The sequence below is a fragment of the Mustela putorius genome, unplaced genomic scaffold (genome assembly GCF_011764305.1).
Source record: "Mustela putorius furo isolate JIRA1106 unplaced genomic scaffold, ASM1176430v1.1 tig00003853_pilon_pilon_pilon, whole genome shotgun sequence".
Lineage (NCBI taxonomy): Eukaryota > Metazoa > Chordata > Mammalia > Carnivora > Mustelidae > Mustela > Mustela putorius.
In genome coordinates this window covers 31,828,286-31,848,897 of record NW_025422005.1, presented here as the reverse complement: position 1 = coordinate 31,848,897, position 20,612 = coordinate 31,828,286, and the positions used below count along the sequence as shown (strand labels likewise).

Sequence of the window (20,612 nt, the reverse complement as noted above, 5' to 3'; positions counted from 1 at the left end):
CACGACTCCCGCTCCACGCAGTGCTTGTGTCATTGACTTTGTGATTTTGTCATTCCTGTGGTGGGCCAGGTTCACCTCCCTTCGCTGGTTTCCCCGGAAGGCCAGAAAGATCTAGCTAGAGTGCAGAAGGAAGAAGAGAAGCGAGGGAAGCCAGAGGAGGACGCTCCCGCCTCCAAACGAGGGGAGCCAGCGAGGATCAAAATCTTCGAAGGAGGGTAAGAATCCTGTCTGGTTGGCAGCGTTTGGTTCTGCTTCCTGCGGAGGCAGAGGCGGTACCGTCCGTGGTGAGAGGCGGTGAGTGTCTCCCCCGGCTACGCTGCGCCCATGGGCGCTTTCCAGCAGCCGCCACCTTCACGGGACTCGCTGGCCGTCTCTGGTCCCCAACGCCGGGCTCTCTGGCGGGGGATGGGAGCCGGCTGTGTGCCGAGGACTGGAGCAGTCTGGGTCTTCCTCCAGCCCCTTCTTTCTTCAGATGTCGACTGCGTTTCTAGTCGCGGCACTGGGGCTGACAGCGCGCCGACTAGGTCCCGTGTCCCGACTGCCATCTACCTAGTGCATGGTCTCCCAGATCACTCTGTCCTGTGCAAACAGCCACCTCGGCATGTGCACTGTCCTACAGGGGACTTGGGCTCTGCCCACACGCTGTTCACCGGGCTGATCACAAAGGCGCTGCTCACTCCAACTGTCTACACCGGTCTCCATTCTGACTGGTTGGGGCCCGGGACTCATTGGTTGGTAAATATTTGGAATATCGTCGCTGGTTTTTTACCCTTGGTGCTTATCTTTGAAAACCCAACGATCTAAGCATCTCACAACTCACACTGTGGGGCCCTCTGGGCTTCGGAAGGGTGCCTTGTTGTGGACTTGCTTTGTGGAAGTTTTGTGCCAGCTGTGTTCTGTGTGACCACGTGTTTGCTCCCAGGGCTGTGGTGTCTGTCTCAGGGTCCTGTGTCTGTGTTCCCAGTGTGATCAATGCAGCCTTCGTCCCACGCAGTCCCAAGGGACGATAGCACTACCTGCCAAGGCAGAGTCATCACCGAACGTGAGCACCTGCAAACGGGGGTGTCACTGGGGACCTGCCAATCTCCAGCACCTGCGGGTGCCTAACCCAGCAAATCAAAGTGGGAGGTGCCGGATTCCTCTGTTGGTTGGGGAGAGCAGAGATGGCCAAGCTCCCCAAGGCCACCGGAGGGCATCTTCTGGTGGCAGTGAGGAACAGGGGCTGTCGGGAGAGGGGGATGTTTGGAAACAAAATTGGAAGAGTTGGGTTGTTGCAACTAAGGGTCAATGGAGGGGGTCAAGGATGGCAAAAATAAATAAATAAATAAATAAATAAATAAATAAATAAATAATGCAGTGGTCAAGGTTTCTCTCTAGGGAGAGAAACATCCTGTCCAGAGTTCCAGTAGCAGCTTCATGAGAAATAGTAGCCCAAAGTTGTGGGGGTTTTTTTGTTTGTCTTGGTTTTGGGGGGCAGTTTTGGTGCAAATGGTGGTCATATTAAAGCCCGGGGACAGGACCCGTGAGCAGAAAGAGCAGCTGCCCCGGGTTAGTGAGGCTGTTTGTTGGTGGCTGATTACATACTTGGAAGTTGGGGGAGATAAAGAAGAAGGAGGTTTCAAAAGGATTTGTATATATTTTTTAATTTTTTCAGTGTTCCAGGATTCACTGTTTATGCACCACACCCAGTGCTCCATGCAATACATGCCTTCCTTAATACCCACCACCAGGCTCACCCAACCCCCCACTTCCCCTCCCCTCCAAAACCCTCAGTTTGTTTCTCAAAGTCCAGTCTCTCATAGTTTGTCTCAAATCTCAAAGGTTTTTCAAAATACTAAGCCTCTTTCCCGCTGAGGGCAGAACGGCTTTGTCCCTGCTATTTGAATAGAGCGCCCTCTTGTGTCTCTGGGTCTCATATCGCTGGGTACCGAAGAGGCCCCCTAAGACTTCATTCATCCTAGGACTGATGCGTCTGGTCACAATGACTGGCCTTCTCACCTCTGGCTTCAAGAACCGTCTGTGAGACGCTGAGGGGCTGCTGAGGGATAGCTGGTGTGCACCAAAAGGTTTGCTTCTTCCCTGAGAAGCAGCAGCCTCCAGACTGGAGATGGGGGTCCCCAAGGAGGCTCCCTGCTGCCCTCGTTTTCCTGGGAAGCCCGAGCTCAGGAAGGGCAGCTGGTGGGAGCCTGGAGTCTCCGCCTTCAGCTGAAACATGAGAGGTTACCCCCTGAGTCCCCTTCTCCTCCTACAGCCTGGGCCTTGGGACCCCCCTCCCCTCACTGTCCCATCCAGGTTGCCACTTAGTCCCACCTGCTCTGTTCCAGGATCTCCCTCCCTTTCCAGGCTCACCCTCCCCACCTCTCTCGCTTAGCTCTCTCCTGCTCAGACTAGCTGTCGAGTCTCCAGCTCTGTTTTTTCATCCGTAAGAGGGGAAAGGACATGCTTTATGGGTGGAGCAGGAGGTCCTTTGGTCCCCCACATTAAGGGTCGTGGTTCAGGATGCTGACAAATGGGCATCAGGGCATGTTGTCACTGCCGGAGCCACCTCGTGTGTCCCCCTCCCTCCGGGATGACATGGCTCGGTTCTGCAGACTGTGAGACATGGCTTCTTCATGCTCAGCTCGCCATGTCCAGCTGGGGCAGTTTGGGGCCACATGGTGTCACCCGTCAGATTCTTTTCTCCTACCGCCCAGCTGTCCCATCAAGGCCCCCGCTGTGCCTCCCACCCCTGGCTTCTGGCAATCCCTCTCCATTCATGGTTCTCTGAGGGCTGCTCTCTACTCCCCAGGAATGTTTGGAAATTTGAGGGGCATATTCTAGATTGCTGTATAACAGGGGGCACCTCCAGCATTTCATGGTTGGGGCCAAGGATATGACCATCCATTCAACCAGCCACAAAACCCCTTGTCCCCTTCAAATTGCCGAGGGTGTCCCCCCACCCAGAAACTGACTGTATCCTTCAAGCACCCCCATCTGAGGTCACCACAGTTTTGTCTTCGACTAGTTTCTCCCTTTTTCCTTTCTTTTTCTACTTCTTTTCTTTCTTTCTTTCTTTCTTTTTTTTTTTTTTTTTTAACACGGCAAGCATTGCTATCCCTCAAGGACCTGTTTGATAAGGGTCTGTGATGGGCTTCTGTCGTTAGGGGTCACTCAGAGACCTAGGGTGATGGAGACTGAGAAAGGAAGGTGAGAAATAGTCAGCTGTGCACTGGCCCTTACAGCTTGCACCAAGAAGCTTCTATTCCTGTGAATGGCCAGGGCAAGCCCCCTGTGACCTCACCTGCTTTGGGGAGAGAATGGGGGAGAGTGCTCCCGTGCACGTGGGGGACCCCAGAGATATTCAGTCAACAGTGCTAATAATTACTTCAGTAGGTCTCACATCTGTCTGCACCTTGTTTTTCCTCGGTAGCATTGTTGAAATGTATCCTTGTTGATTGACATAGATTGAATTCGTAGCCAAAAGTCAAGAAGCCAGACACAAAGAGGAGATGCCGCGAGTCCCATGCTCATGAGTCTTTTTATCACTAGTCAAACTACTCGCTGGTCTCCTTACCCTTCGACTTGACCTCCAGCCCAGCAATCGATCAATTCATCAGTCCATCCAGGAGGACCCATTTATTCAATGCCTTCTGGGTGCCTGTGTCTGAAGAAACCAAGAGCCAAGGGGGTCAACCATGGCTCTGTGCTCCAGATGCTGGGAGACTGGTTCGGGTGGCAGCAAGGGCTGGGTGCTGATGTGTGGACTGCTAATGTCGAGATACTCCCAGCAGGCGGGGACTTCTGGGGCTGGACAGCCAGAAGGGGCTTCCTGGACAGGGTGGAGCTAGGCCTGGGAAGGTGGAGGAGGCGGGTGGAGAGGGAAGGTAGCTGGGTCAGCAGTCTGGGTGTAACGGTGACTCTTGTACCCGGTCAGTCGGACTGATTTCTTTTGACCTTGAGTGTTCTCCCTTGTCAGCATTATCTCGCTCTTCTTCTAACCTTGTCACTGTGTGAGCAACACTAAATCTGGGTCTCCAGATAGAACCTCACTCCTGAACTGATGCCTCCTGGGCCCCTCAACTTCAGCATGTGCCAACCAAACCACCAAGAGAATCTTCTGCATCCAGATCTCAGATGATGTACCCACACCTCGACACTCAAAACCTTAGTATCATCTTGGGCACCTTTTCTCCTGACCACCCCCCCACTTCTTATTAGTCCCCAAATTCTGTTGTCCACATGAAGTGGTTCATAACTCAGCTGGGGTCTCTGGCCCCCCTCCCTCCAGATACCCATGTTGGTGCCATTGAGTGTCTGATCAGAGTTCTACCTATGTCACACTTGGGCCCCAGGGCCTTCTATGGCTGCCTTATCTACAGAATGGACCCCCAGTCTGACCTGTCCCTGTTGCAGATCCCCCTCTGGGCCTGCTGAGTTCTGCCCACTACTAAGTCCTATCCTGCCTCAACCCTCTCTTTTAACTAACCTCTCAGGTCCCACCATGGAGAAAACTCCATGGTTCTTTGTGTTACTTCTAGAATAACCATGGCACTGAAATTCATTCCAGGACCTCTCTTGACTTGGGTCCTAGGGCCTTGCTTTGTACACACTATGCATCGGTTCCTATTTGTTGCCTTGATTTTCCTGGCACACAGCCCCCTCCCTTCGCTCTGCATCACTTCCACACCTGAACAAAGCTTGCATTTTCCAGATGGCCTCTGGGAGTGCCCATCAGGAATGTGTTGGCTCTCTCACCCAGCACCTATGCATTTGCCTGGGTTGTTTTAGAAGGCCTCCTTTGTTAGGGAATGTTGTTTTCACTCATACAAAGTTATATTGTTCAATGAGGGCAATGCTTATATTGTCCTAACTCAAGTTCACTCGTTGCAAGGAAAGCTGGGAGCTTAGCCCCAAGGACTGGTGTGAAAGAAGGAGAACCTGGGATCAGTAACACTACCTGGCTGCTGGAGGTGGTCATCCGAGCTTTGAGGGATGGGGAGCTTGGGGCTTCGGTCTGAAGGGAACGATGAATCAGACATAAGAGCCAGAAAGGCCAGGCCCAGCAAGGGTGGGGATGTTCAGAAAGGTGACCACAGCCAGGGAGTAAGGGATTGAGGAGAGACTGGTATTTAGAGGGGCAGCCCAGCCTCAACTTGGAACTGGAATCTAGGGCAAGGAATGGAAGCGCTGCTGTGGTTGGGCCAGGGAGGGTGGGTAAGGTGACTCAGGGAGACGGGGTTGCCCCGGGGCTGCCCCTGAGCCCTTCAGGCCTTTAGCAGGACTCCATCCCAGACCCTGCCGACCGCATCACCCAGAAGCCCAGCTGAAAGAAGAGCACCCGGGTCCCCCGTCAGAGGGTGCTGGGTCCCATCTCTTCCCGTCTTCCCCGATATGTCACTGCGGCCATTCATTGCCCCTCTCCTGGCCCATTCGGTTCAGTGTGTCCAAACTTGAAGTTTCCCACCTTAAAAGCACACCTTTGATTGAATGGCCTGTATCACCAGATTTTTCTGATGCCCAGGAGGAGTGAACCATACTTGCTTCCCTCCGTGTCTTTCCTCCAGTTCTCTCTCAGCCCATTCCAGGTGCACCTTTGGGCTCATCACCCCCTCAGAACTACTCTCGTGAAGGTCAACAGCACACTCTACCCTGTAGAATTCTATGGTCCATTCTCACTTCTGTTCTTCCCCGACCTGCCAGCAGCATTTGGCACCATTGATCCCTCCTTCTTCTCCCTTCCTTGAAACCCTTCGTCTGTTGGTTTCCATGGCGCCATCTTTCTTGATGCTCTTCCTTTGCCAGTGGCACTTTCTCCTCCTCTTTGGTGATTTCCCATCATCTCCTGATTTCTAAATATTAGGGTTCCTCGGGCTCAGTCTCCATCATCCTCCTTTCCATTGTCTAAAATCCCAAGGTGACTCGCTATGCCGCTGCTGGCTGATGGCTCCCAGACATGTACGTCCAGTCGGACTTCTCCCCAGGGTTTCGTGTCAGGTCTCCAGCCATCTGTGTAATGTCCACTGGGGTGTTCAGTGGACACATCCTCAGAGCAACACACACACATGTTAAGAACCATGGTGACTCATCAGGTTCTTGGGACAGTTGTTCAGGAATTTATTTTAAAAGTTGACTTAATTCAATATTGCTCCATTGGAGGGAGATAGATTTTTAAGAGACATGCTGTTCTACCTCATGTCTTTCCATTTCTCCTAGCTGAATTTATTTTATTCAAGCGTAAGAGCTCATGCAGTATTATGGTGCACCTATATTTCCATATTTTTAAAGTGTATGTGTGTGTGTGTTTATACAATAGTCGCTTGAAGAGAATAGTTTTCATTTTTTTAAAATTTAAAGGTTATTCTCTTTCTCAGTAATTTTTCAGAAACTCATTTCTTCTTGGACTTTGAGGCTTACTAGTGTATCATTTTTCATCCCAAATTTCCAAATTTCTGCTTTGCTTAGCCCCTCCTCCCTGGGAACTCCTGATGAAGGACAATGTTGGATTTTGTCTTTAGTAATATTTGTTTTCTCTGTAATATGTTTCGAGGAGCACATTGATAAAATTTTGAATCACGTGGTGTTAATTTGGAGTTCTAGGGATAGATGTAAGCGATAAACTCATCAGGTCTACCGTTCTGAAAGTCCACACCAGAACAACAACAACAAAAAAAGCCCCTGCTCAGGAACTGGTAACGTACAGGGTGTGCCGTGTTACACAGGTGGAGAAACTGGGTGCCTCACCGTGCACTTGCTCAATGTCCTTTTGAATGTCTTGTAAGTGGCCAGAGGGGAAAAGAGCATCTTTTGCAAGAGAAAAACAAAGCACTTGTTCACACTCTGCATGGGCAACTTTATTTTTCCAGGTGTTCAGGGCCCAGACTGCTCTGTCTCATGTCCATCAGCAGATCTTGTCAGCTCAACCCTTGAAACCATGCCCAGAAACTGCCTATTTGTTTCTCACTTCCTGGGGCAAGCCATTGCCATCTCTTATAGTGTCCTCCTATAATCACCTGCGTCCCCCCCCCACCTTTCCCACCACAGTGTATTCTCAACCTGGCCACCATGGGGATCCTGTTTCACATCAACAGACCTTGTCACGGCTGTCCTGCACCCTCCACAGCCCTCAAGAGATCTTTGTGTGCAGACTTCAGCTCCTTCCTAGCCACTGGCTGCCCCTCTACCCATGCCCCTGTGCTCTGGCCAGTGGCCTCTGTTCTTTGTCAGACAAGCTTCTGCCTTAGGGCCTTTGCACTTGCTATGCCCATGCCTGGAGCACTTTCTCCAGGAGTCCCATGGTTCTCTCACTTCTTTTAGTTATCCTTCAGTAAAGCGTTCTCAGACTACCTACTTTCCTGTGCCCTTTTCTGACATTTCTTATTCCCCTTCCCTGTTTTTTTTTTTTTATGTATCTACTAGTTTGCTTCTATTTCCTCCACCAGAATGTAAGTTCTGCGTGAAGGCAGGAATTATCTTTTGGTCATTGTGGTATCCCTGATGCTGAGCAAAGTATCTGGCACATAGGCAGTGCTAAAGAGTGCTTATTAAATGACCATCCCTCCAGCATGGTCAGGAGACTGTAGGTGAGGGGCAGGTCCCTGGACTCAGCAGCTCTAGAACCTGTGAGTAGGATCAAGGCTCTGGGTCTCACAAGGAACAAGGACAAGAGCCAGGACTGAACCAGGCTGGGCACTTGGAGTCAGGCTTGATCTGGGGAGGGTAAAGTCAGATGGTCTCAGTGATGGGGCCGGCATCTGGGGTTGGCAGCCAAGGTCATTTGCATGCTGACCTGTCCTACAAGTGTTCGTGGTCAAAATGAAACATGTGATGCTGAAAAGGGCTGGCTTGTGGGCTGCCGGCTCCCAGACTGAACCAACCCCTTATGTCCTAGGGGCCAGAGAGAAGTGGTCCCAGGTGCCCTGCTCTGGATATAGAGCCCGAAAGAGACCAGGCTGCCAGGACCCTGTCTTCTTCCTGAGAGGATCCTGGTACCCTGATCTCTCCTTAAATCTCAGACCTCTCCCTGGAAGTGTGGATGTGCCACTCTGAGTATGGTCCCAGTGGAGTAGGGAGTGAATAGTTCAGCCCCATCACATGTGCCCACACTGAGTTTTGTTCTCTTTCTCCTCCTCCCCAAATCCTGTTTCTCCAACTCTCCTAAAGAAGATGACCTGGACTTCAGGAGGGGTTAGGGGTAGGGCATGGAAGGGCAGGATGCAGCGGAGTCCACATGCAGTATCCGGTGGCCGAGACAGGAATGTAACTGTCGGACTCCTGGTGAACCGAGTGTGGAGGGTGAAAAAGGGAACCTTGGAATCAAGAATGACTGCCCCACTTCAGGCTCAGGTGACAGTGGGTGTGTGGTGGTGTCATTTACTGAGCTGCACAGGGAGGGGAGAAGAGAGTGAGAAGGAGTTTTGGGGAAGGGGAAATCCCAACTTGGTGGACATGTTGATTTTGAGATGCTGGGTCATGACAGGCCACAGGTGAGCCTGGCATTCAGAGGTCAGGTCTGAGCTGGAAATACACACTGGGATATGGGTTTGTCAATGCTACTTAGGGGATGGGTCTGGAAAGGGTCACCTGGGGAGACAGAATGAGAGAAAAGGAAAGGATATCAGGACCCAGGCCAGGATCCACCAGCAGTTAGAGGCTGGTAGAGACAAAGCTGCAAAGAGTTTGAGAAGGAAAAGCCAGAGGAGTAGGAGGACACCCAGCAGAGTGAGAAGTCCTAGAAGCCAAGGGCAGAGGGTGTTCAGGGAGGGAATGGTCATCTGTGCTGAGTGCTGCCCAGAGGCCCGGGAACGTGGGGACAGGCAGTGTCCAGGAGATGTGGCCATGAGGGGGTCACTGGTGGCCTGGATGGAAACTGTTTGGGTCAAGGCAAAATCCCAATGGCATGTGCTGAGATGAGGAGTGGAGGCATCAGGGGACGGTAAACCTCCATCCAAGAGGCTGGCTGCCGAGGAAAGCAGAGAAATGAAGGCAGTGGGGACTGGAGAGATGAAAAGTGGAGCCCGTGGGTGTTTAAACTGAGGAATCCTGGGGCTGCTAGGCGTGACTTCTACCAAGGCACAGAATGCAGGAGCAGGACTCTGGAGAAGATTTGAGGGATGGGGGCCAAAGCAGAGTTAAGAAGAGAGTACTTCCTCTGGGGCGGCAGGAGGAAAGATGCTGGCTGCCAGGCGAGCAGGTTGATGGTTTGGACTGGGAAGCCAGGAGGGTTCTCTCAGACCCAGACCGGGTTCTGGGTCTTGGCCAACGGTAGATTTGCAAATGGCTATTTTGAAAACTAGGGCAGGACATTTCTGTTCCCAGGAAACCACTTAAGATTCTTGGGGAGGATATCCCTTTGGGAAGATTATCCCCTCAAATAAGAATACAGGCATACCTCGTTTTACCGGGTTTCACTCTAGTGGGCTTTGCAGATCAGTGCCTTTTGATCAAAGAGAGACTTTAGCGGAGGAAGTAGCCACAGATGTGGTGGGAAGAGCAGGGGAACAGGACTTCCAGGTGGAGCCTGGATCGTTGCCATCTCATTATCAAACCAAACGGATGAGGAAGTTACTGCGTTGGGTGAACCGAGAGAGTGGCTTCTTGAGACCGAAATCTCCTGCCGGTGAAGATGCTGTGCAGAGTGCGGAAATGACAACGGATTTAGGACCCTCCATACGCTACAGGGACAAAGCAGCGGCAGAGTCTGAGAGGATCAATTCCAGTTTGGAAAGAGGCTCTCCGGTGGGCAAAATGCTATCCAACGGCATCACACATGCTACAGGGAGATCATTCATGAAAGGCAGAGTCAACTGATGCAGCCGACTTCATTCTTGTCTTATTTTAAGAAGTCGCCTCAGCCACCCCAGGACCCACCGCCCTGATGAGTCAGCAGCCACCAGCACTGGGGCCAGACCCTCCACTGGCGAAAAGATCATGACTCACTGAAAGCTCAGATGAGGGTTAGCATTTCTTTAGCAATAAAATATTTTTAAGTTAAGGCATGTGCACCGTTTAGACATAATGCTGTTATATACTTATTAGCCTACATATAGCATCAGATGAATGCGACTCTTGTATTCACTGGGAAACAAAAAAAAAAAAAAATCCATCTGTCTTGCTTCATTTTGAGGTCTGGAAGTGAACTCGTGGTATGTCCATCCGAGGTGGGCCTGGATCACTGGATCAGATCTCAGTCTAGTGAGGTCGGCTTTCAGTACTGGCCTGACACTCTTCTCCTGAGGACTCGAAGGACTTCCCAGGAAACACTCAACTCCAGGCATCGGAGAGAGCGGATTATGTCACTACGAAACCCAAGTCTCGGACAGTAAAAAAAAAAAAAAAAAAAAAAAAAAAAAAAACAGCGTGAAAGCAAAATGGAAATGAGAAAAGACATATTGATCACGGGGCAGACTGAGTGTCTGTGTGGGCTGGGACCAGAGTCCCCCGAGCCCTGAGCACGGTCGGAGAAGACCTAAATGCATCCTATTAAAATTTAAAGGAGAATCCATTTCTCAAGCAGACGCTGCCCCCTGGGTTCCAGTAGGGGATCTAAGGAGGCATGGGGCTCAGCCCGAGCGTGGGGGTTAGAGTGCAGGAAGTGGGGTGCTCACCCCAACCCACTGTGGCCCCTGAGCGCTGAGGACTCCATCCGCCTGGGTCTGGACGGTGTGTGTCTGAGTCCTGGACTCTCGCATCCCGGGGAATCCGGCCCAGCACCTAGGAAGAGGCCAGCTTCTTCCTGTCTCTCCTGCGGGAGCAGTGGCCTCTCAGGGATACAGTGACCTGCGCACAATCTTTCATTTTTTCTGGTTTTAATTTTATCGAAGTTGCACAGGCATAGAGTTTAAAGAACGAATTATTTCCATAAATTGCGTTATGGAAAACAGCAGTACCCTTCCTCTTTGTTCACCCTTCTATCTCTAACAAACAGGCCCAAGTTGCTACCACAGTAGCATTTTGGCATTAACTAGAGAGCCGAGAGCCTCTCCACATGCCCCCCACGCCCCCCGTTTCTCCAGCCTCTCACGGGAGTACCACACACATAATTCACAGCCAAGTCACGTAATAACCCGTGGCTCCTTTTTCCTTCCTGCACTTTTCTATTTTCTCTTTGGATAAAAGTGGGTGCGTGTATTCACTTATTTTTCCATATATTTATTACTAATTCAGCCCTCAAATTCTCACCTCTGAAACCCCTTCCAGACATTCGGCTGCACGGGCTACTGTGAAAACTCCACAGTACCCACGCAGGCCCCTCCCGTGTCACCCAGCGGCTCCCTCTGCACAGTACCAGCCGCCACCCCGGGGTCTCCCTTCACCCCCCACGCCCGGAGAGTCTCTTCCTCCTGTATTAGATCTCCTCTCTCCACAAACTTACCTTTTACTTTTCCTCCTCTGCTTCCTGATTTTCACAGAGCCCATCCTTCAGCAGGGTCTTCTAGAGAAAACCCTGAGATGAGTGGGGGGGTTTTGGCACTTAATGTGACTCAAGGTATTGGAAAGTCTTTATTCTGTCTCTCGGTTGCTCAAAGGGTAGAATTTCAGGTTGGAAATAACATTCCTTCCGAGTTCTAAAGGCGTTGCTGCCCTGTCCTTGAGGCTCCGGTTGCTGGCAAGAGTTCATATCCGTTCTGGTTCCTGTGCCTTGAAGCCTTCTCTGTGACTGTCTCTGGATCTTCCCTTCAGGCTCCCAGCTGGGAAGCATCGCAGGTGTGGCTCTCAGCGTGGGGCCGTCCCTCCTAGGCGGTGACTCTTCAGTCTGACAACTCAAGGACTTGGGCTTAACAAAAGAGTCCTGTGCTGTTTCCTGGATGACTCCTCCGTTCTCTCTGGATGGGCTGGGAGTCAGGGCTGGGACAACTTGGCTTGTTTCTCCGATTTTCATACTTCTCTGTCAGATTTCCCATCTTTTCGTATTTTCGCACTACTTTCTGGGTATACTTCTCTCCATTTTGTCTTCCAGCCATTTTGTTCTTTTCTGTCGTTGCATCTTTAATTATCAAAAGTTCCTTTTACCCCCTGGAGGTCTCTTCTTAATAGTATCCTTATAGATCCCCATACCTTCTCTTATCTCTCAGAGGCTGTTTGGGTTTTGGTTTTCTTTTCTACCTGGTTTCTGTTCCCTTCAGGTTCCCTTTGGTCCGTGTGTTTGTCCCTTTTCTCAGGTGTCCGGTGACCTCTGGCGTCTTTGCTTGTGTAAGAAGGAGGCTCACAGGTGGGCGGCAGCTCTGGGTCTGAGGGGGGGCTCATCGACGGCGCGCATCCTGGTCGCTGCCCATCCGGGCCCTGTCGCTGCAGTGACAGCGCCTTTAGGGCTTTCTGCTTGGACAGAACCCTCACGAAGATTCCAATTTCCTGAATGAAGGTGTAGAGTTTCTATTTTGTGGGCCACAAAATGGAAAAAGGTGGGAGGTAGCGGGGAGAGACGCCCTTCATCCCCTCATTTATTCATGGTGCCCTTGCCTGTCCCCAGCTCGCCTGATGCCCTCCTCAAAGGCCTCCCATTTCTTCCGTTGTAGAGAAACTTCCAGACTTTCTCTGGGGTGGAGGAGAGGTGGTCTCCTGGCTACCGAAGTTGAGAAAGGGATAGGGGTCTAAAAGCAGTCATCCTGAGGGGCACTTGGCTGGCTCACGTGGTGGAACTTGTGACTCTTGATCTCAGGATGTTAAGTTCCATCCACATGGGGTGTAGAGATTACCTTAAAAATTTTTAAAAATAAGGGTGCTTGGGTGGCTCAGTCAGTTAAGAATCTGGCTTCATCTCAGATCATGATCTTGGGCTCCCTGCTCAGTGGAGGCTCTTCTCCCTCTCCCTCTGCCTCTCACCCCTGCTTGTGCATTCGCGCTCGCTCTCTCTCTCTCTCAAATAAATAAAATCTTTTTAAAAATTAAAAATAAATAAAAATAAAAGCAGTTACCCTGGGGTGCCTGGCTCTTGATCTCAGGTTTGTGAGTGTGAGTCCTATGTTTGGGGTGGAGTTTACTTAAAAATCAGTCAGTCAGTCATCAGCTTCTGTCACCCTTCATCCTTGTCCCCGCTCTAAAAAATAAAAGAAGTAAATAAGTAAATAAAATCAGCCTCCTTCTCTTGGTTCCCCCCACTCTCGTCTCTAGAGTCCTTGAGAGCATCTGCGGTGTAAGGGGGGGACGGTTCCTGTATTTCCCTACTGTCAGTGCAGGATTCCATGTTCCTGAGTCTGCAAAAAGTCTTTTCCACTCATTCATTTCTTCCCACCGTCCGTGAGCTCATTGCCAGTGTCCTGCCTTCTGAAGAACCCCAGGGAAAGCCACACCCTGCCAAGCTCCTCCATGGGCCCTGGGAGCTCCCCCTATGGCACCTCCCTAAAGGAGTCAGAGGAGCACAGGGCAAAGTGCCCGTTCCAGAAAGTCTAGAAAGTATTTGGGCTCTGGACTGAGACGGAATCGGATTCCAGCCCCACCTCCAGCAATTACTGGCCAGTCCCTAAAAATAGGGTCAGAAGTATCTACTTCCCAGGCTGCTTGTGAGGAATGAATGGCGAGATAGTGCGGGGGCCCCGTACCGCTGGCCTGGCATACAGGAAGTGCCCACAAAGGTGCCACTTCCTTCCTTGCTTCCTTCCTTCTTCCTGGTTCTTTCCTTCCTCCCATCTTCCTCTCTTTCTTCCCGCCTTCCCTTCCCCGGCGCGACTCTGTTCTTCTCCCGGCTGAGGTGTTCTTTCTGCCTGGTCAGGGAAGCCGCTGAGGGCTCTGAGTCAGGGTGTCTCTGTGGGCCTGGCCGCGTGAGGACCCCACGTGACAAGGGGGAGAGTTGGAGGTCAGCTCCAGGTCTGTGACTGGTAGATCCTGGGACAGTGAAAACGACACCTGGGCTGTGGGGCAGCGGGAGTGTATGACACTGGCGTGGAGCAGGCTGGATTTCATTAGCTGCAAATCACAGGAAACGCTGGCCTTTTCCACCTTAGGTGTTGTTGGAAACGAGGCCCCGACAGGGAAGGAGGTAACATGGTGGGAGCCCAGCCATGGCAAGTTTGAGTAAGTGTGTCCCCTCTCTGGATCTCAGCTCCCTCCTTGGTAATGGGAGGATGTAGGAGAGGACCTGAGTCTTGCAGTTGGGGCTGGGGTCCGAGAGCTGACGGCTGCCGCTGGCTCTGAGATCCCAGACGGTGCCTGTGCTCTCCATGAACCCCGGTTTGTATCCGTAGAACGAGTGCTTGCCACTCGGCCTGGGTGAAGGATCTCTGGCGATCATGATGTGACACGCAGGAACTTTCCAGCTCTTGTCAGAGGATGAGCTCATTCGGCTCTGTACTGGAGCCTGGGAAGAGCTGTTGCTCAGATACAGTCTTCAGGGAAAAGCCTGGGCGGGGGAGCGCCGCAGGCTATTGTGAGCGCTTGTCCCTCCCTCAGGAGAAGCTGGCCTTTTCTAGCTGTCAGAGAATCGAAGCCACGCTCATCCGCAGGGTGCCCCTTCTTGGGCAGGAGCCTCTGGCCGAATGCCCCAGCCTAAGATGAGACATCTGTTGGGGAGAATTTCTTTCAGAGCCCACAGCCGGGCTCTGCAGATCGCTTGCCTGAGCACACATAGGTAAAGGGACAAGGACGGAGTGGGGAGGCTCGGTCTCTAGGGTTCTCTGGCCCCACAGCTTAGAAAAAGGAGAAGGGAGCTGCTCTTTCTTCATGGAGCGGGGTCTCTTGAAGGCGGGGTCCCAGTTACGTGTCTCCCCCTCCTTGCCGTCCCCAGGGTGGAGGTCCATCCCCAGGAGACACCGATGCCTCCCACCATACTTTGCTGCCGTGCATCTGCCCGCCTCACTCTCTGGGGCTCCTGGGGTGTCTTTCTCCACTCTGGAGGTGGAGACCCCTCTCGGGGCTGTTGTGGGCATCCGATAGAATCAGACACATGAAACCCTCCACCCCAGCCCATTGCCAAGCAGACAGGGTAGGGGGCGTCCTTCAACTCCCTGCATGTCGCGCTGAGCACCCGTCTCATTCCAGCAGTAGACCACAGTGACAAGAGCATGACTTTGGCACCAGCCAGACCTGGGTTCAAATCCTGGCTCTGCCGCTGATTAGAAAGGCTTCCCCTCTCCCGTGGCTCAGCCCTCTCAGCTGGAACGTGAGAATCCTAATGGTCCCGATTTATCAAAGTTGTTGAGAATAAAAGGAAACAATGCTTGTAAATACCTGGCACAGTGCCTGGCACGCAGAAAGTTGCCCTCTTATTCCGTTACGAATTATCAATATTTACTTATATGATGGCCTCTTCAAGTAAAGGGTCAATTCCTGGTGTCTCCTGCCTTTTACAAGCACTTTGCGGTAAAGAGGACAGAAGCCAAATGGCCCGCGTGGGAATCCTGGATCTATCAAGTGCCTTTCTGATGTGAAACAAGCTAGCTCACGCCACTGTGCCTCAGTTTCCCTGTCTGTAAGGTGGAAATGGTCACAGTAATTCCATCTCAAAGGATTTACGTGGATTAACTAAGACACTCCATGTGAAGAATGTCCAGTGCTCAGTGCATAATAAGTACTCAGTGAAAGTCTAGTATTACTAGTATTACAAAAGGGTCCCCAGAAATCATTTCACCCAAATTCCTCACTTTGCCAATGAGGAAGCGATGGCCCAGGGCGTGTTAATAACAGAAACCCTCTTGCTGACCGCCATTCAAAACATCCCAGTGGGAGGAAAGGAGGAAGGATGGTGTGGTACGTGTGTAGGAGTGCAGGAGGCACACGTGTCATCTTGGTGACAGTAAGGAGACAGCTCTGGTGTGCGACTGAGTTGGAAAACCTCTCAATGCCTTCAGCTTCCATGAAGAGAGATGATCGACCCCCAGAGGGAGCCTTTGGTTCTAGAGTTAACACAGGGCGGCCGGTTGGGAGGGCCAGGACCCCCACTGGCGGAGGAGGGCACTTCCCTCCAGGGGCTGGGCCAGGGCTGGAGAGGCAGAGCCTGACCTGGCAGGGGTGGACTGGCATGGCCTTGGATGGAGGAAATATGAATGGAAGAATTCTGGGAGGATGGGATAGGGCAACTTGCCCTCCACTGATTCAGGGAGAAGGAGGTTTTGGGGTTTTTTTGTTGTTGTTTTTTTTTGGGTGGTTTTTTTTTTTTTTTCATTTTACTTTTAACTTTTTTGTATGTTTGTCATAGTTTCAAAATAAAAATGTAAAATGAAAAAAGAGAACTAGTTTGGCTCAGAAGAAAGGAGACTGAGGAAGCCGGGAATCAATAAAGGGTTGAAAGGGGACGCAGGCTTTCAGGGGCTGTCTGGCAGATTCCCGGACAAGCCAAGGGCATCAGACCAAAGCACAACAGGGAACCTGAACTCCAGGCAGAAGTTTGGGCCCATGCTATGGACAGGTGTCTTCTGTCACCATGGGTGGCCTGCAGACCAAAGAGGGACAGCCCAGCTGGCAGGAAGGTGGAGGGCGGTGTGTCCTGGGGCACAGCAGCCAGCGGAAGACAGATCGGGCCAGAGCGGGGCAGCTGGGGGTGGGTATGCCAGGCAGGCAGGCTCCCAGGAACATGGTGGCAACAGACGGGGCAGGACACAGGAGCCAAAACGAGCCTGAGGCAGCCAGGGAGAAGCCAGGCTGTGATCGAGGCCTTATGACCCGTTGGCAAGTACGACTGGCAGACTGGGGCCAGGCAGGGCTTCCGGGGACAGGAGCCAGGAACAGGGAGGGCATCTCCCCAGGGACGGTGGCAAGGAGTGGAGGCAGCTGGCAGGGTCCAGAGGACCGGGGCAGGGAGGTGGGGGGAGGGTTGTCCACAGGCTGTGCTGTTAGGATGCCAAGGGGTCAGGTAGGAAAGTATGTTTGTGTGGTGGGGGCCAGGTTGGACGCAGGCTGGTTCAGGGGGAAGGAGAGCCATCCCCCACCGCCCCGCAAAGAGGAGGAGGCCGGTTCCTGTAGACTTTCAAAACGTCAGCAGATCCAGCAGCTGGGGCACCTCCAATCCGTCTCTCGGAAGTTTCTGGGACTGCTTAGCTTGCGAGCTCAGGAGCAGATTCTGGAACCATGATTTCCCTGAAGGTTGTAACCCACCGGCGGTGGCACTCTGTGGACAATGGGTTTCCACCACGACAGTGAGTGGGGAGCCCTCGCCATGAGGAAGGTAGCTGGGGCCTCGCCTCCCTCCTCTATAATTAGCCATGAGGAGGGAGGAGCCCCTTGGGGCAAGCAGGAGACCCTGGCTGGAATGGGTCTGGAACCAGGAAACCCAGTGTCCCCTAGAAAGCCAGCTGCAGGAGGGGTGGTGACCCAGGAGTCCCCCACCCCACCCCGGGGGATGGAAGGAGACAGCCTAGGTGGGACTCAGGCCCCTGAGGGCAGGGCAGCCCCTGCCCAGGCTCCAGCAGATGTCTCGGGGTCTGGCTACAGCAGGAAGAACAGAGCAGTTCCCCGCAGATGTCCCCACATTGCTCTAGGCTCCCTCCCTCCCCCTTTTTAGGGGCCTTCATCGGCCCCCCTAGTCTTCTAAAGGGCTTCTGAAGGTCAGCCCTCAACTGGGGCTGGGAGAGGCTGCTGTGACTGCAGGAAGGCTCTCTCTGGGGTCTAGCAGGACAAGGCATGAAGGCTGCTCAAGTCTCATCAAAGGGGGTGCCCTTGCTCTCAGACAGAACAGCACACTGAAAGCAGCCAGGCTCCCCCATGCTCCCTGGCACCCCTGGCCCTGGCAGGGGCAGAGCCTTTCTCTCTAGGACAGGGATGAGATGGGGGTCAAGTGCTGGTCTCTGCAGGGAGGCCCAAGGTGGCAGCTGGAGTCCACAGGCTCTGTAGACAGGCCTGGCTGTCCCCCGGGACCCAGGCTGCTCTCCACACCCCAGCGACTGGCTGGACCTAGAGGACACCATCGCTGTCCTCCTGAAGAATCATGGTGTGGGCACACCACGCTCGGAACACTGCTTCTATCCCTCCAGGAATTCCTCCCAGGCCATGTCCCCTCCCTGGACTCCTGGGCATGTGGCTCCTGCCAGCATTGGCCTGCCTCATAGCTAGTTCTCGGTGTTCACAGCTCTCTGGGCGAGAGCCTCCCTCTGGCTGTGATGCAAACCATCATGGGGATTTTCGGCCATATCGGGACAAATGCTCCTTATTTCATCGGCCACGTTTTATTTTAATGTGTGTTAGAGAGACGACCCACCGTTCCATGACTGGGAGTCCTTAGGGTGAAGCCGTGGCCGGATGGGCCCTGCAGGCGGTGCTCGGGAGGTCTGTCTCTCTGCTCAGAGGCTGGAGAGCCCCAGCTGTGGGGCCGTGGGACCAGCCCCCAGGAGCATCAAGGTGGGTGTTTACCACACTCAACGTCAAGGTCACTTCCACTGCGTCAGGGCATGGCAGTAAATCAGAGGGAGGCAGCAAGGGACTGGAGGGTGGGCCCTCTGCTCTGGGTCCTCTTCTAGGAGTGCCAGGGAAAAATCACTGCGTCTGGAGGGGCCGCGTGATTTGGGGCAAGCTGTGAGCCCATCTGTGCCTCGCGATCTGGAGGGTGACAGGCTGTGTCCTGGGCTGAGGTGATCTGGAGGGTGACAGGCTGTGTCCTGGGCTGAGGTGAGGATCAAATACGCAGACAATGAGATTAAATAAAGAAACACCCCCGCCCCTCCCCCAAGCTTGGAAGCGGCCTGTTGCCTGGTGGAACAGAGCCTGCTTGGGGGGAAGGGGGCAGAGCAGGACAAAGGCAGGATTGGGGGGTCTGGGAGCTCGGCCTGGAGCTGGCGCAGCTGGGTTTGAGTTCCTGCTCTGTCCCCTGCTGGTGTGTAACCTCTCTGTGCCTCCCTTTGTCCCCGGCAAAGTGGGGAGAGTCCTAGTGGCGCACTGAATGTCCGCTTGCGGGCCCCTGTCCCCGCAGCCGGGCACCTCCAGGATGGCTCAGCATGGGCGGCCATTGAACAGGAGGACTGGGCTGCGCTCTGGAAGTGCCTCTGAGGGCCGGACGCAGTTGACAAAGGCATGGGGAGAGGCAGGAGAGGGAGAGCTGTTCCAGATGAAGCGACCTGAACAGGGGGCCGGTGAAGCCGGAGGGAGGCCAGGAGGAGGCCGCAGGGAGGGGGGCTGGTGACCAGAGAGGACGGGATGGGTGGGGAGGGGCCGTGGATCCTGTCACAGGCGTCAGCCGTCAGCCGTGGGTGGGGAAGATCCTCTGTCCCTTTTCATTCATCTCATTCTTGCAGGGGAGAGTGGGGATGAGCAAATGGGAATTACTGTAAGTTGTAAACACATCACCCGCTCCAAGTATTTTTAAATCCCCAAAGCTTGGTATTTCTGTGCCTCTACCACACAGTTGGCCCTAAAGCCTGGCTCAGAGTCTTTGCTGGCACCTCAGTTCCCTCCCAAGTACCACGTCCTCAGTCCCTTCCCCCTGGGCCCAGCCACTGTGCTGCCCATGCTTCTCTGCCTCTGTGCCTTTGCTCGTGCTGTTCCCTCCGCTTGGAGGGCCCTCTCCCTGTCTTCATCTCCTAATCCTCACAGCTGAGCTGTCCTCCCAGCCCAGGTCAAATACCCCCATTCCAGTCGCCTCCCTGACCTTCCCCCACCATGCCACGCCCTGCCAGACCCCATCTCTCCTTCCAAACCCCGGCGTGTGTTCTCTTACTTTAGCTTGACATTTTTACTTTGGGTTTGCTTTGGACAGACAGAGGTTGCCCCTGGTGGACAGCCTTGAAGCCCACAGGCAGGGACAATCCGTTCCATAAAACCCATGTGTGGTTTAAACATGTTAAGTTGAAAAATGTAAGCAGGGAGCACGATAAGAATGATCTTTGGGGGGACCCAGTGCCACTTAGGAGCTGTGTGGCTGAGAGCACGTCCCTGTGCCTCTCTGAGCTCAGTCTCTCCATCTCTGCAATAGGGACAGCTACCTGGTCTTTCACAGGCCATTGGGAAACCCGAAGGCTGCTTCAGCGTCTGCCCGCACGCCCAGAAAGTACCGCGTGGGCCTGCAGGAGATGTTAGCGGGATCTGTTCTCTCTCAGCCGTTTCGAGCTGATTCTGCATCCCCTCTGGGCTTAGTTGAGGCCACAGGGTCACTCGGAAAGGCCCTGCGGGCTGTAAATAGCAGTCGCAAGTGACACTTGGTCCAGGCTGGGCCAGGGCTGCTGGACAGGTGCCCAGGGCTTTCTGGAGACACTGTGTGTTGACTCAGTTCTCTACTGGGCACCGGGCCTAGTGCAGGGAAGTGTGTGGGGAGCGTCGGGTCGCCTGTAATGAGGACACGCCCGGTCACATCAGCCCTGCCGTGGGTCCTGGCTCTGCTGTTGATGTCTGTGCAAGCGACCTTGGGGAAGCCACAGGCCCTCATACACCTGGGGTCAACTTACTTAAAACCTTTCTGAGGGGTCTGTTCTCAGAGTATATCTAGACCCTCTTGAGGGCTCCTCTTCTGCCTCTGGAACTCTTCTCGGTCAGCTCTCAGCCTGCTGAGAACATTCCTTGCTCTTCTGCACCTGGAACTGAGCATTCTCCAGCCCCGCGGGGAGCCTCGTTCTCCCACGGCCAGTTGGCACTTCTGCCTTCTCCCCGGCAGCCCTCCCTGTGCACGCTCTCAGGGGGACCCCAGGTGGCTGACTTCATCTCCGGGAAATACCTGCTGAGGTGCGGCACAAGGTCCCCTGGGCTGAGCCCTGTCCCAACAGCAGTCACCGCCTAGGGCCCAC

At 53.4% G+C, this 20,612-nt stretch overlaps 1 protein-coding gene across 6 annotated transcripts in view; it reads left to right on the top strand.

Moving 5' to 3' along the window:
- HIVEP3 (HIVEP zinc finger 3) overlaps window positions 1-20,612 on the top strand; it is a 453,641-nt gene that overhangs the window by 402,380 nt on the left and 30,649 nt on the right. For all 6 annotated transcript variants that reach the window (XM_013045173.2, XM_013045195.2, XM_004740641.3 and 3 more), the window contains one exon: window positions 70-215. In XM_013045173.2, the coding sequence (XP_012900627.1) occupies window positions 70-215 (146 nt within the window). The remainder of the gene's footprint in view (window positions 1-69; window positions 216-20,612) is intronic.